The 16,476-nt window shown below is 44.5% G+C and overlaps 1 protein-coding gene across 1 annotated transcript in view; it reads right to left on the bottom strand.

The window, feature by feature from the left end:
* The window catches only part of Plxna2 (plexin A2), a 194,176-nt gene that overhangs the window by 11,210 nt on the left and 166,490 nt on the right, over window positions 1–16,476 (bottom strand). The window contains exons 16-27 of the mRNA XM_021173227.3: window positions 15,662–15,829; window positions 15,335–15,428; window positions 11,566–11,805; window positions 11,020–11,163; window positions 10,479–10,713; window positions 8,525–8,667; window positions 7,766–8,034; window positions 5,896–5,962; window positions 5,564–5,710; window positions 4,838–4,997; window positions 4,347–4,450; window positions 459–558 (exon numbers count right to left, since the gene is read on the bottom strand). Coding sequence (XP_021028886.1) covers window positions 459–558; window positions 4,347–4,450; window positions 4,838–4,997; window positions 5,564–5,710; window positions 5,896–5,962; window positions 7,766–8,034; window positions 8,525–8,667; window positions 10,479–10,713; window positions 11,020–11,163; window positions 11,566–11,805; window positions 15,335–15,428; window positions 15,662–15,829 — 1,871 coding nt within the window. The remainder of the gene's footprint in view (window positions 1–458; window positions 559–4,346; window positions 4,451–4,837; window positions 4,998–5,563; window positions 5,711–5,895; window positions 5,963–7,765; window positions 8,035–8,524; window positions 8,668–10,478; window positions 10,714–11,019; window positions 11,164–11,565; window positions 11,806–15,334; window positions 15,429–15,661; window positions 15,830–16,476) is intronic.

Here is a 16,476-nt window from a genome sequence, read left to right as displayed (position 1 = left end):
TTTTTGGAACTACTGCCTTAAGCCCTGTAGTTTCTTTCAGGTGGATAGTTTAGTGCCTGCCTTTGAGTGAATATGGAACCAAAACTGACAAAGTGAGACTGAAGCTTGCTACTCAGAGGAGGCTGGGAATGGAAGTGAAGGAATGATCAATTTTGTGTCCCAAACTAAGACACTTTTAACAAAAAAGTTTATAATTACAAATTCAAGCAGAAGCACAGCTATAAAGTGGGATAGGAGAACCTCCAATCAGGGTACACACCTGCTACACTCACTCTTTTACCTGCTGCCTCTTCTCAAAGGAGACAAATGGCTCTTAAGACTCCTCAGAAAGGGGACAGATAAGCCAGTACCTTTGTATGGCAGCAGCAGGGCTTTCCCTAAGGATGGTCCCTGAGGTAGTCCCTGAGGATCACAGAAGCCTAGACCTTGAGCTTCTTAATTGCATTCTGGCTGCTTACCATATCTGCTAATGGATGTCCGAGAGATGCTGGCAGAGGCAGGGATGTTGTAGGAGGAGGTCTGCTTAGGGACCAGAGCCACCACGGATCTGTCTGACACCTAAGGAGGGCACAAAAAGACGACATGGGAGAACTGAGGTGTCTTGAGAAGTTAAGTACTTCTAGGGAGTATGGGGAAGTTCAGAAATATTACAACCAACCATTATTGCCTTTCATATCTCTGGATCACCTGACATGTAGCCAATCTCAAATAAGCATACAAGTTTAGACACACACACACACACACACACACAGAGAGAGAGAGAGAGAGAGAGAGAGAGAGAGAGAGAGAGAGAGAGAGAGAGAGAGGATTTCAGAAAGTTAGTATGAATGGAAGAATATAAATGATGTCATTAATAAATCTGACATTGATTATGCACTTAAACTAATTCTTTTAAGATGAGCTAAATAAAGTATATTGTTAACATTATTTCAAGAGCCTGTTTCTGTATTTTTAATGGGACTAGTGAAAAATTTAGAATGACACACTTTATTTCTACTGGGCAGAAGTGTTAAACTCAGCCTCCCATCAATCTTGTGTTATGGATGACTATTTCCATCTTACAGATGAAAGAATAGAAGCAGGAGTAGGTTAAGTTACTGCTTCAGGGCCTCATCATTATTGTACTAAGGAGTTGATATTTTTCTTCAGACCGGACATCTCCAGAGCACACATTCTCTTCATTCTATTTCTTTATTTGGGATTTTATTACAAGTCACATCGGTGTGAGCCTCATCTTTTCCTTTGGCTCCAATTCTCTCCTGGCCTGTTGTATTATGCGTTGGCCACCTTGAGTCGTTTCACCAAAAGTGCATCTGCCCTTGGGGAATTAGGAGAAAGATGGCACAGTGCCCTGTCCTCTGAGAAGATGCCAGGCCTAGCACCCGACAGTTAAGGGAGGGCCAATGAATAAGGAGCCATAGAGAAGACATTTGGGGCCATCTTGATTTAAGATTGCTCTCCATCTAATAAAAACGGAGAATCCCCAGAATTGTGGTGATCCAATTAAACCCCTAACGCAGAGGGAATAAAACAGCTATAATAATGTTATGGGCCATAAAACATTCCTATTAAACCATTTTTTATTTTAACAATTTTTATGAACTTTGTAAGTTTGATTTATAGCTGCACCAGCCATAAAACCATCTTTCTGGGTCTTAAATTGTCAGTTCTTCTCTCCCACCAAAAAAGAATTAAATGTTGAGAAGTCAAACTATAAATGAACATTAGTGCTAACGAGATTCCCTGATAGCCAGCTTTAGTGATGGTGTTTAATTTTACCCTCCCTATAAATCTATAGGAGCCCAGGCAGTTTTTTTACCCATTTCTTTGTTAATTAAGATGATTTTCTTCTGCAGGGGCTCCAACAGCCTTTGACTCCAGGGAAGATAGCAAGAGGACAGAGTAGGTAAAGCTCTTGAGTTCTGAGCCCCATGCAGACATTATTGTTTCAAGGGGGTACCAGTGTTCTGCTGTAGAATCTCTGGATTTGCCAAGCTATGTGTACCAACAGCTCTTAGTCTATGATTGAGGAGGTGTGAGGGGCATTAGCCCTATCTCTCAAGAATTCTTGCCACCCACAACCTAGAAATGCTACTCTGAAAACCTGGTGAGGGTGGAGTTTATCCTCCCAACAACGACAATGACATTATGTATGGTTGTCATCTTTAAGGAAATTCACAAGATAACTAATGTGACAAATTCCAAGCAGTTACAAAGCTACCTCTCTTAGTGTGTTTGTCTGTCTCTGTCTCTTATTCTCTCTCTCTCTCTTTCTCTCTCTCTCTCTCTCTCTCTCTCTCTCTCTCTCTCTCTCTCTGTCTCCCCACCCTACCCCAACCCTGTTTTTTTTCTCCCTCTTTTTCAGTGAATAGGTGGTATAAACCCATGCTTAAAATAGCTGCCTGGATCAGACCTTAACTCTATCACCACGTACCACCTCTCTGGGCCTTGGTTGTCTCATTTGTCACTGGGGATAATAAACGTGTCTGGTAATTATTGTTGTGATTATTAAAGAAATTAAGACACATAAAGGCTGAGTAAAGTACCTAGTACCCTATGAGCACTCAGCATGTGTTAGTACTCTTGTTGCCATTTTGAATAATAATACCATCGTCATCATCTCTCAAAGGAAGGAAGACTTCCTGCTGCCTCTGTCACTCAGAACTAGGGAGTGGGAAGTGCCTTGCACTCAGTAAAGCTCAGTAAATATTTGACAAATGAATGAATATATAAATGATTAATGACACGAGGGAATTGGAAGTGTTTTGTAAGAGAGTCACGATAAGAAAGCGGTAGTCTATTCTTATTGGAATACACAGGTTTGGTAACAGAAATAAGCCATAAGGTATCAAAGATGGATAGAAGCAAAGTTCCTGCTCTTCAGGAACAAGATTTGGTGGCACAGATTTGGTCTCTTTCAGGCTTTCTCATTCACCTCTAATTGGTTCATTTCATTGTCTGGATGTACTCACCATGTGAAGATGTGTGTGTGTGTGTGTGTGTGTGTGTGTGTGTGTGTGCTTACATGAAATTAACACATAATGATTTGATTTCTTCTGCTTGTCTGTAGGTACAAATCTTGAGTTTGTACACTTGTTTCTAAATCCTTCAGCTACTTAATGCCTTCCCCATTATAGGTGTTACCCCCAGCACACAGATAAATACGTTAAGCTTGGGAGAAATTATAGAATCCCACCAGCAGACTGGGTGTTGGAACAGAAAGCATGTGTCTATACATCTGAGACTGAGATCCAGGTGTAGGATGGGGATGCACAGGGAGGAGTGCTTTGGGGGTACCCCCAGTACTCCCAGTTTTTTGGTTTCAAGGCACTTGGCCAGCTTTAGGGTCTCCCAGTGGCTGGTTATAGGTAACTCAGTCTAGTCTGTCAGCCTCTCTGCATGTCTCTCTTTATAAATCAGCCACATAGGAGGATATCATTAATCACAGTCCCATGGGTCTTACAGCCTGAGGCACTTCCTCTGGTTGGCTTAATTTTCCTCAGTGTCTCTCATTTCCAGTTCCTATTTTAGTGCTTCTCCTGAATCCCAATCTGTCTACCTTTGCTTAATCTTACAGAGACCCCTAAACTGTGAGTGATTTGCATGGGATGAAAGTAGGGTGGGGTGGATGCTTATATTCTTTTGCTGAGATTTGTATGCCTGTTCATTCCATGGTGTCTCCTAGTATTACATACATATTCCTTGTCACCTTCTATGATGAATTTGATCTACATACCTGCTGAGCCACTCCATGCAGGTAAAAAGTAAGGGCTCTTAATTTTTTCTAGTTACTGTGGATTTTAAGGGCTGAAGACAAGTCTGTACCTATTCTGTTACAAGACAGAGAGCAAGTGGCATTAGTAAGAAGCCAGATACATGAGCACAAGGCACCTTTCTGGAGCGGTCCAGGTATAAGATTTTGCAATATGTTGTTCCTTGTGTAGCTGTAGAGATACACAGGAGAGGATTGCCAAGGCAGTCTTAGAGTCCATGTTTTATAAGTTTCCCCCAATTAATCTATTGGGCAATCAAAGCTAAGCATCACTCTTTCAGACCCACGGAAGAAGAAAGTGGAGAGAGGAAAGTATGTTGGCTTTTGAGGCTTTCTAACAGAGAAAAGAGGACATTCTTGAGGATGAAGACCACAGTTCTTCACACAGTTCCATGGGTCTTACAGACTGAGGCACTTCCTCTGGCTGGCTTAATTTTCCTCAGTGTTTCTCATTTCTAGTTCCTATTTTAGTGCTTGTCCTGAATTTGTCTACCTGTGCTTAATCTTACAGAGACCCCTAAACTGTGAGTGGTTCCCATGGGATGAAAGCAGGATGGGGTGGATGCTCTCTTACCTGGTAATGCATCAGTGTGTTAAGCCGCTTCCAGTCACCCTCTATCTTGGTGGTAATGTCTTCGTCCTGCAACACCACTCTGGCAATCCGGCCTTGGCGCCACTCTGGGTGGAAAGGATGGTATGGGTAGCTGTGAGGGGGTAAGAGCAGACAGGGCCACCCAGTCTGTGTGTCCTCTAGAGACTTAAGAACTTGGTCTCCATTGGCTGATGTCAGTGGCAGAGCTTTTAGACATCCAAAGGGCAAGGGTTGGGGGAGGGAGAAAGGCAAATGTGGAAGAGCCTCATATCTGAGGGGACAAAGCCTATGGGGGAAGGTGGGGAGAATGCTTCCCATTGCCTTCATCTGACCAAGATCTAGTCATGCTTTTATGGGGACTGTGTACCAGGCAGAACTTCACATCCCTTTTCCTTAGCTATCTCATGGCCTGATAGCTGTCTTGGAAGCCATGCTCCTCTCTTGCCCTCCTAGTCCAGTGCCAGCTTTCCTACCCAGATCCATGTCCACAGCCCTTGGCCGCTGGGAGTAGGGAACATTCTTATATACAGCATCGAGGATCTTCTCCTTGACTTGAGTGATGGTGTCACAGTTTAGTACCTTCACTGGGATCTCTGGGCTATTCTCATTGTCAGGGTTGACGCAGTTCAGGATCTGTAAGTAGGGGATCAAGGGTGAGGTGGACATACTGGGGAAGTAGTGTGGGAAGAAGCTGAGACCTCAGAACCATTTTCTACGGTTTGTTCTCCTAATGAGAAAAATGTGGTTTCTTCCTCTTCTTCCTGCCATCTACTGTAGGAGCTGAATCCAAGTTGTTAATCCTTTCTCAAAAAAAAAAAAAAGGTAATCTACTTCTTATTTGGGCTGGGGGAAGGTAAGCTTAGTGTGAGGCACTTGAAAGGCTCAAGATAGATCCATGGGTGTCAAGTGCTGGCCTCACTTGTCCTCAAAGCTTCTACACTGGAGACCAGCACACTTAACTTTCTTTCCTTGCTGATTTTGCAGTCCCTAATGATGAGTGAACATGTTCTCTCTCAATGTCATCTTGGGTAAATTGAGGCACCAGCAGCTCTTTGGCTCATGGGGGGTGGGGGGAATCCCTCTTTATATACTTGATATGCCCAGATTGGTCCCTAAGCCTCTTTTTGATAAATGGCTTCATTGGCTAGAAGGTAGAGAAGGGACAGTCACAGGTGGTACAGGGTTCTTGGTCTCCTCACCAGAGTCTTATACTCGATCTGCTGCCGGATGAGCTTGTCTTCACTCAGGGAGTATCGGGCCTCACCAGTGATAGCGTCAATGGGGCCTTTCTCCATCTGCTGCTTGATTGCACAGTATAGCATGAAGAGTGGTTCCCCAGCACACTCCTGTGGGCATATCAGGTCAGAGAATATGGATCTTGCCTGGCTCTTCTTGACTGCCTCTAAAGCCCAGGACTGTTTTGCTTGGGAGCAGCCATGCCAACGAATCCCAGTTTTTGAAGAACAGGTCCCCATGCTGTTTCCAAAGCCAGGGTGTGAGGTTCACTCTAGCCCTGGTCATTCCCTCTTACCTTCAGGAACTTGTGTAGAAGAAAAGCAAACCAGTTAGTCAGCATCTTCTCGGCCACAGACTCAGTCCTGGAGAAGGCAGAGGAACCAGTTACACAGGTGGTACACTTAGGCTTGTCATGTGTGTGTAAGAAAGCATAGGGCTAAGACTGGACCCTAGCAACCCAACAGAACTCCAGCAATAATTAGAAGTGACTGGCCAGGAATGAGCTCTTTCCTATACTTAATGGGGAATTGCCTGGGTGGTCATTCCCCAAGATTTAATTTTCTGAGACTCTAGAAAGTCAAGACATTTCATTTTTGCTGCTCTGTGTGTGGTTCCACAAACTGTTGGTGACACCTGATGTGGGTTGCAGACAAATGCTTGTCCCACAGGCTGTAAAGGATGAGTTCCTTACTCCCTCAGGTCTTCTGATGATGAAGAGAATCTGCCTGTTCCTCTGTGGTTTCTGCAACTCAAGTACTCTGTAGTATATGCCAGGTACCCACCTCTCCAAACATCAATTGCCACATGTTCAAATCCAGTCTATATTATTTATTGGCTATATAACTTTGGGTAAGTCACAGTCATAATTAATTCACACTTTCAATTGTTAGAGGTGAATCGGTTGATATATTTAAAATGTGAAAGATAGCACCTGCCCCACAGTAAAACACTAGGGAAATAAGAATGTTTGGGCCTGTGATTCATATGCTCTCTAGGCTTTTAGTTGGAGAGCAGTGTTTAAGAGTTTAGCCAACAGTGGGGTCTGTTTCAGTAAGCACAACCTCTTTCCCCTCCTCCAACCCAGGCTGCAGCTATGGGAACTTGGGAAGAAACAAAGCAAAGCACTGTGACAGACCTTGTTGATGGGGATGTGAAGGGGTATTTTAACTCCCTACATGTGATGCAAATTATACCCTCTGGTTGAAGTAAAAGCCAGGGCTGCTTAGCAATAAGGGCTGGGAGAGAGTGACAAAGGTAGAAGAGATTGCAGCTTTCTCTCTGGGCCCTCCCAGCACCCTCTTCCAGCATTGTGTTTGAGATTATCTCTAATTTAAATACAACAGCTCTTAATGAGAGTTTTCAGTGCTCTTACTGGCAGGATGGGGCCTCAATGCTTATAAAACAAAGCCACCCCAAGTGTGGCCTGAAAACCCAAGACCAGTGAGCAAAGGTATAGGAAGAGCCTGAGTGGAGGTGACAGACTCAATTCCTGCTGCTCAGACCCCTAGATTTATTCTGTGCTTATTATGGTCTCAACTGAGGGTTGGTGCAGGAAGAGATATCTATGCCCTAAATCTATATCTATGCTCTCTAAAATCTATGCCCTACCAGAAAAGTGGCAACTGAGTTGGGGGTATATGCTAGCAATTCTAGGCTAGGAAGCTGGGCCCCAAATCTGCTACCCCAGCATGTCTATCAGATCTGAGCATGATGATGAGAAATTGCTTGCCTGTACTATCCAATATGGTAGCCTCAAGAACAGTGTCTGGACACTGGGATTGTGATCAGTGAGATGGAGAAAGTAAAATGTATGATTTATTTAGTCAACAGTGACACCATGCTCAGGCACACAGGTCTGGAAGCAGAGACAAGTATTTCTCTTATCTCGTTTATGAGGAAATCAAACCACAAAAAGGCAGCACCCATGGTGTGAGGTCACAGAGATAAGTGGACTGGGGTTCAGGCTGCATCCCAAGACAGGCCATGTACTTAGGTTGGGAGTCACCTGGTTTCCCAGGACCAGCAAAAGATCACACTCCATCCTGGGCTGGTATAAAGTCACAAGCAACCCTTCATGCAAGCCATTTCCAGGGGTTGAGGATAACAGGAGCCTATGTGACAAGGTCTATAACTCAACACTGCCCTTCCCCTGCTGTGGGTCAGACCTGCGGAGAAGCAGCTTGGGGTGGTTCTTGTTCTCCAGGTTCTTGTCAATGAGGTCAGAGAGTAGCTGCTTGAGGACATCAGTGGCATATTCTAGGCGACCCTGAAGGCCTGTCATGATGAGAGAGGCCACGTTCCCACGGTCTCGCATGGAGAAGCTGCGCTGTAGTTCCAGTGTACGGATGAAGGTCAGCAAGAACACCTTGTTGTTGATAAGCTGGGCGAAGAGTTTCAGGGCTTTCTCCACGTGCTGCTGTCCATTTCCCTGTACCTGAGGTATGCAGGATGACCTTCAGAGGACAGGCTCTGGATGTCCATCCAGACCCTTAGGACATGATAGTGATAATGCCTGCTCTAGGACCCTCTTTATGAGGGCTGCAGCCATTTTATCCCCCAACTGTGTTGTTGGGGGTTGTTCTGTGAGGGTTAAAGTCTTCTGGGTCCCCTCTACTTGTCTTGGTGGTGAGGTTCTGAACAGCATTGGCAACAGATGTACCTCATTTCCCAAGGGCCCAACAGGAGATGATCTATCAGCTTAATTTTCCTGTAATTTCCTCTGCCCTGACTTATTCTCTTGAATAAACAAACCAACAAATGTACAAACAAGCCCCTAGTCATTATTTTTAAGTCTATCACAAACCACTGTTCCCCACCATTTTTAAAGCAGTTATAAACTATTTGCTCTTTTCCTGCATACCCCTATCCTGCTCTCTGGACTTCCTGGGAATCCCTGGCCTGCATCATTAAAAGTCAGGCAGTACCTCCAGCTCCCGCAGAACAGGGTGGTCCTCAATGCCTGGGAACAGGACTCTCATGGCATAGGTACGGTAGTCCAGGTAAGGGATTCCTGATCGATCCAAGTCACTGGTTAGCTCATTGATGTCTGTCTGAAGCTCCGCAAAAGCTGTGAGAGTGAGTGAAGACAGGAAAGCTTAGAAGGAGTTCAAGTCAGGGGAGAGGAGAGAGGGAAAAGTTTGTCTGGAGGAGGAAGCTGGGGTAGAGGGGCAGGTTAGAGGAGTGTAATGAGGAAGGTGTCCTAGGTTTCTGCCATAGGTTGTTTACTATAGGACTTTAAGGATTGCCTAAGGTATGGTCTCCAACTTGAAGCTATTAGAAGTGGTGGGAACTTGAGAGATGGAACTTGCGGGAGATCTTAGAGAGTGGGTCTCCTTCTTTGACTTTTTGCTTGATTACACACTTTTACCACTATGTGAAGCCTTACCACAGGTCTTTCCGCAACAGGATTAACTTATCAGAGACAGAAAATTTCCAAACTCAGCCAAAGTAACTTAAAAAAAAAATGTGTATGTATGCATGTGAATAGATACATGCAAAAGTGTCTGTGACAGGTGTACTTTTGGAATCCAGAGGATAACCTTAGGTGACAGACATCTTTAGAAACACCTCCTCAGGGATGGGTTCTCATTAGCCTGGAGTTCACAAATTAGGTTAAGCTGGCTGGCCACTGAGCTGAGATCCTCTTGTCTCTGCTTTCCCTGTGCTGGAATTTTGAGCCCATGCCACAATGCCTGGCTGTTTTTTGTTGTTTGTTTGTTTTTATGTGGGTTGTAGGGATCAACCTCAGACCCTCATGCATGTGACTGAGCTATCTCCCAGCTCCTCTGTCTTTACTGGGTGACTACCTCAGTGACTTGTTATAGTGAATGGAATCTGAGTAACAAACTGTTATGAGAAGGTGGAGACTTTTTATGTCGTTTGTCTATCTATCTATATTTTCTTACTTCTACAGTTGCAAAGGTGGCTAAAATATAGAAAAGAGAACAATATGACTTAGGCCCTTTATAGGTATTTGTAGAAGCAATTGGAGAACTTCTGGAGCTCAACAAAGGTCAGAATAAACAAACCTTCTCCTAGGAAGAAAAAGAACCAGGATGTGAAAACCTTGGCTGTCAAATGCTCACCCTGCAGGTGGGTCCAGGCAGTGAAGAGCTCCTAAGTATCTCCCTGGCTTCCTAGGTCAAGGGGTAAATCTTCGTGCTAGGGTACGAGGGAGATGGGAGGGTTTTGACCCATCTCTCCCAGTACAGTTCTTTCCCATTGTTCAACAGTTGCTTGATTGTGAAAAGCCACTTTCCACAAAAGGAAAAATGTTTTGATTCCTAATTGATATGTTTACCCAAGGAGCCTGCTAGGTCCTCAGCCTGAGAGAATGCCAGGTATGCTTGTCAGCCACCCTGTGGATGTACAATCTCCACTCCTATACACCTTCACACTCAAGGCTGTCTGTCAGCAAGTATGGCCTTCGGAACATTCAGTCTACAGCAGAGATAGAAAACAAATCCTAGGAGATGATAGGCCGGGCAGGAGGCAGGACTCTCCTGCATTCTTGGCTGTGACTTCCATGTGAGTATTCAGAAAGGGGTGAACACTGGCAATTAAAGGATCTGGTCTAAGACAATGAGGCCTGGCAGATGCTTACTGTGAAGACATACTAGTCCTGAGAGGAAGAGACAGCTGGCTAAATTATGGACTGAATTGGGTAGATCAGGAACAGTGAACACTGCCAATGGACAGATCTCCTCACACCTGGGCATACCTGGGTCTTCTCCAACCCCAGGGACAGGAAAGTTCCTGGGAAAGAATAGAATATGAAGGCTTGAGGAAAGAGGATATAGATAAAGACAAGGTTTGTATGCAAGGAGGGTGATGAGATTAGTGAAGAAGGAGAAGTCCAGGAAGTGAGGATGCACTCACCTTCCTTGCACTCTAGTGCCACCCTGGACTCCAGGTTGTCCATTTGCATTTGGAGCCGCTTGAGTGTGAGGTCATTTTCCCTAGACTTGCGCTTGTAAGCGATGAGGACAATGATGACGATGATAAGAAGGAGGCTTCCACCAGCTGCGATGCTGATGATGGCTGGCAGGGTCAACAGGCTGTCGGAGATGACGCTCACAGAGCCAGGTGAGAACACCATCCCGCCTACATGAACCTGTGCATTGTACACACAGACACACAGGTATAGAGCCCTGGAGTGCTCTCATATCCTATAGTGTTATAGTGTGAGCAATGGCAGGGCAGACTACGACAGTACGGTGCATATTTGGATATTAAGTAATTCTTACCTTGAGATTTGCCTTTCTACTCAGGTGTACCCAACTGCTATCCATTTTTATATAGGACACGGAGATGATGAAATATGGAGGGCATGAGTCAGAACTGAGGTGGAAGGGAAGCTTTCTTCATGCATACATGGTGAGGTTGGGCAGAGGAAAGAGACAGAAGAGGATTCACTCACCATGACCTTGTGCTGCCCTGTGAGGTTGGGAGGTTCACAAAGCAGCTGTGTCTCAGACACAGTGACTGTACAAGGTGTCTCTCCAATCATTACTGTGTAGTTGAGTTTGGCCCCTCCAGAGGCAGGAGGACAGAGATTTTTGCCCTGTAGAGAACAGGTGTCTTAATAAGGAGAACTGGAATTTGCAAGCAGAAAATAATTACCTACTTAAAAGAGATAAAGGAGACAGGATGGAGAAGAAATGTAAAAACCAGTAAGCCTCTATGATAGGTTTTTAAAGAGACTTGAACCAGTCATAGATGAAAGGAGGACCCCCCCCCCAAAAAAAGAGGTGTTTAGGAAAGAGGAAGAAGAGGAAAGAAAAGGAGACACAAAAAATGGACAGATATAGATGGAGGGGAGGACACATCATATTTAAGGGTAGGTGGGGTACAACAAGACTCCTGTGTGTTAGCATCTAGAGATCTGGCCTTCTCAAGAGAGAAGGGCCTGCAATGCTCTCTCCCACCACTCTCCAGGTTTTTCTTCCCCACTTATTTTTCCTACCTTCAGGATGATGGGTGAGCCTGGCTTCTGATCCAAGATTCCAGTGGGGCTGAGCAGTTCAAATGTTGGGTTGGGGTAGTAGATGAACTTGGTGTCATTATAGATGAGTAAGGATTGGACATTGTTAAAGAGAAATCCAAACTCATCTGGCCGTTCCACAGTGTCCAGGCCTGGACGGTAGTCGCTGGTCAGAGAGGGTGCCAGACAGGTGAGGGTGGTTGTGTTTACCACTGTGCATACCTAAGGAAGCAGAGAGCAGCGTTCAAACCTGAACACCTGGTGGGTGAAGGAGGGTCTGTCATCTCCTCTTACCCTCTGTTTGCTTGACTTCCTTCACTACATAGGAGGCCCTTAAGAAAAATGTGGTGATAATGCATTTAACCCCACTCATTTATTTATCAACACTGTTTTGAGCACCTGTTTTCTGGCAGACACTGGGCTGAGAGTCTGGCACACAGAATGAAGTAGTCTCAAGGGACAGCTCTGGATTAATTAAACAAGCTTTATAAGCTACTCCACAGAGAGCCTGGGGCAGCACAGGGCACGATGCTGTGAAATGCATGAATGGATGAGGAACACTCTGGTGGGAGGAACCAGATGCTCCGGAAAGTCTGTGAGTGTGCATGGCCTAAAGCGGGATTCATGAAAGATTTCCCTCAGAAGTAGTGGATGCTTTTATCTAGAGAACAAGAGGCTTACCTAGGCCAAAGAATAGTGCAGGAATAAGTTTCAGCTGGAGGAGACAGCAAATGCAAAGACTGAAGATGTAAGAATGTTTGAAGAGGGCAATTGCAGTAAGGGAGAATGTGTGGGGGTTAGGGTGGGAGTATTTGGTGTGGAACAGAAAGTGGTGAGATGAGCTTTTTGTGCCTTGCACAGTGTTCAGCTAATGCTCAGTACAAAGTGGTCAGTAGACAGAATTCTGCCACTCAGGGCCTTTCTTTCTTTTCTCTGGCCACACTCTCCTTCATCTGCACTCAGAAGTGACATTGAGTTCATGTTCTCCCTTGTCTCTTGGTCTGCCATCAAAATTCTACTGACTGGTGCCTGGTTAGCACCATCTGCTATTCTCTCCTGCAGTGGTTGGTTCTGAAGCTAAGAAAACATCCAACCAAACTACTAACAGACCCATTGCAGGGCATAGGGGGGTGGGGGAAGCAGATTCCAGCTTGCTCTCCTTCTAACTTTTACTCTGCACCACAGTTAGCTCAGTTTTATTGTGGGAACCGGGCTGTCACAGGAATAGCCCAGAACACTCTAGTATATTCTGCCTACCATGTGGTGCTCGTGTGTGTGTGTGTGTGTGTGTGTGTGTGTGAACATATACACAGACAGGATTCATGACCAGAAACAGATGCCTGTGTGAAACAGTTGACAGCACAGAAAAGAGCTGGTATGTAGAAGTGATGTCAGAACTTCAAATCAAGTCTTAATCCTTCCAAACAAAACTGCTTCCCTGGTTTTTCTGCTGTTCTAGGGATCAGTTTCCATTCCTGTCCCTTTCCAACTTAATGCCCATATCATGGTGCATCTGGGGCTACTGATAGGCATAGGAGAAACAATCAGTGCAATGAAGTGAGTACAGTTTGTCAACTTCCCTATGCATTTTGAGGCTTTGTGCAAGTCCCCCTTACTGTCTATTTGGGAACTTGGAACACAAGTAAAAGGGTAGCTCCAGGCTGAGGCTAAGGTGGGGACCAAATGGAGCAAAAGGGCAAAGTACTTCTTTCCTCCTACTGTAAACAGAGGCACTGGGCAGTGCTTTGAGGCCATGTTCTAGGGACACTGCCTTCCTCCATGCCTTCCATTCAGGCCTGCAAGCCTGGCTACTCCCAAGCAGGTCACTATGTAGTCCTACAGCCCTCCAATTCTTCCCAGCAGGTAGAACTATATTTAGTTCTTTTCAGGATGTCATATAATAGGAAAGCTGAAGCCCTATTTTTTGTTTTTTCATTGAGGATGAAAGCTGTAGCTTTTGGGAATCACCCTTGTCGCCCTCATGCTAACATTGTAGCATTCTCTCTATACTATACTCACATCTCATTTTGTATTTATTGGTGCCCTATATTGATCCTGTTAACCGGGGAGAAGGTCCTCCCCAGCTTGGTCATCAATACCTTGAGACAGTAAAAGCCTTGCAACTTGGTAGCATACCTTGCATGTAAAAACAAATAGCAGAGCCATCCCTGGCCCAAACCACCTCATGTCATACTATGCACATGCCCTAATCATCTCGTGACTCTGTACCAAGGACTCAGGAAGAGACCCTCATGCCTTATAGCCAATTGATATACACAAATCAATCCTCTGGCACTGTAGCACCATCCTTTCTATGAAAGAGAAAGAGAAGCTTTCTAAGAGAAGCTAGAGCCAGTTTTTTCTTCTGCCTTAAAGGTTGCTGCCTTGGCATGAGGGATCCTTCTCTTAAGAATTTATCTGTAAGTTGTATTCTGGTTGGCTATTTTGGAATGATAATAAAATCTGTATTTTAAACCTGTACTTAGTTTTTGGAAAAGGAATGGTTTATCTTCCCTGAGTATGAGTTCAAGGCTCCCATCAGGCCCTAGAAACTTAACAGAGCAACAATGACTGGGGGCTTAGGAAAGACTTAGCTGTCAGGAGGCAGATAGAGTCCAGGTACGTCCTATGATTCCAATTCTGAACTTGGATGAAGGGAGAATGTGTTTACCAAGCTAAAAGTGCTGAGCATTTCTAGCATGGTGGGAAGTTATAGCCATGAATACCTTGTACTTAGGGGCAAGTTATCGATCCATCTGGCCTTAGTTTCTCCTCTATGCAATGAAGGTGTGGGATTTGATAATCCTTAACACATTTTTTCTTTTGGTCTAGCCTAGCATTGTGTTATTTAGAGCACCTCTGTTTTCCAAGGAAGCTTTCAGCAGGCTGGACATGTGTCAGGGATAAAAGGAGAGACACCATTCCACCTTTTGCCTGTCCATCTCAGATTTACCAATATCTCAAAGGTCACAGAGTAATAATTGTAATTCACAGTAGTAATAACAGCCAATACAGCATCTTCTCTATTATAGTTACGAATATAATAATGTGTTGAAAATGCATGTTAAAAGGAGTGAGATGGTGCTGCAGGAACAAGTTGAAAACTTTTCAGTAGCTTATCAGACATTCTGTTTTCATCAGAATAAGAGAACTTTTTGAAATTCACAAACAGTCATAGCTAAATGGAATAAAATTATGCAGCTATGCAAAAGACTGAAGAAGCTGTGGTCATCTTGCCAGTGGGTCAGAATTCTCTGTCTGCTGGCATTAAATATAAACATTAATTCCATGGATGGCCTGTTCAGACACTGCAAAGCAAGTCTTTCAGCCATTTACCTATAAGGAGCACAGGATCACAGAAGTTAAAGGACTTGATTGGAGCCATACAGCCCATAAATGGCAGATTTTAATTTCCAATACAGAAGTTGCTAAATGTGGAGGAAGAACTTCTTTCTACCTCCCACACTGTTTCTCATTTATCCTTTAAGGGAACATTTTCACTGAAGTGAACATAACCCTTTTGTGCAATATGGAACTCAGCAGCCAGCACTTTTAGACCTTTGCTATATCACCTGAAATTATGTCATCACATTAGTTTCTGGATGGTTCAGGTGTTTGGAACCATCTTCAATCATTTTCCCTGTCTAGTTATCAGGCATTCATATACCTAACCCCTAGCTCTTGGCCTTGCAATGTTGGCCAGAGAGCCATTGTTACTGAAGCCAAGAAGGGAAGACCAAAGGTTACTCACATTGACAGATTCTTTGCCATTAAATTTGACTCGGACCCTTGGCTCCTGAATGACATCCAAGTTGAAGCCTGTGATGGTTAGGGGTGTGTGTCCACTGGAAACAAGCAGAAGCTAGGTTAGGTAAATTTGGTAAACTGATCTTCAACCACAAGTGCCCCCAATATGAACCACCCTTGGACTGTAGGGTTCTGTAACACCATTTCCCTCCGGGTAAATCCTGTTAACCTTACCTTCCTCCAGATACAGTCCACTAATCACACTGTCTTCCAGATGATGTGCTTGGCTAACCTTAAATCCCTTTAGGTGTACCTAACCAATCTCACTCACCTAGTGATACTCCACTCTGGCTCAATACGTTGGACCCGTGGGTCATCTATATACTCGAACTGCAGACTGCTGTCCACCCGGGCTCTGTCGACATTCACAGAGACAGGGACTGCTCCTAGTCCATTGGATGATGGGGGTGAAACACATACAATCTCATTCATTGATCTCCTGATGGAGAAACAGAGAAGGGTTAAGACAAAAGAGATGGGCATGAACTAGCTTGAAAGGCATGACCCTTCCACTATGTATGGTCTATGATACATTCTGCTGTCTTCTTTTCTGTGCTACAGAAATATCTTCTACCAGTGTCCATCAGCACCTTCACTTTACCTTTGCTGGATGAGGAAGAGAGCACAGTAGGAAGTTTAAAGAATATGGGCAGAGACAAGGCTCTATGAGATTTTTGAGAAATCCTTTTTTTCTAGAATATGACTAATCAATGCTTAGGGTCCAGTCAGGTTATCAATACATATTCCTGTCCTCTGTTGTGACAAAAACAGAAGGCTTGTTCTGGTAGAGTTTATAGTGCAAAGCTTTCAGGTAGGTAACACTGGGCGACTGGGGCTTAATCCATGGATTCCTTCAGAATTCACCTTAAGTCTGCATTCTCAGGGCTCATGGTTGTAGCTGACAATATTAGGTATGTTGTTGTTGTCTTGAGAACAAATCTATGCTAAAATTGCTAAGACCATGTCACCTCCATGAGTCTCAAGTTCCTACAGTGAAACTTAGCCTGGGGAGCTCCTGGAGTTATTCCTTATCTGCTCTAATAACCCTTGCCTCCAGTTCCCTTCAGATGTTACCAGCCCCTCCAA

This window comes from Mus caroli, unplaced genomic scaffold (assembly GCF_978045245.1).
Source record: "Mus caroli unplaced genomic scaffold, Mus_caroli_1 scaffold_1, whole genome shotgun sequence".
Lineage (NCBI taxonomy): Eukaryota > Metazoa > Chordata > Mammalia > Rodentia > Muridae > Mus > Mus caroli.
Note: the sequence above shows the minus strand (reverse complement) of the source record. Positions and strands in the feature narration are given on the sequence as shown.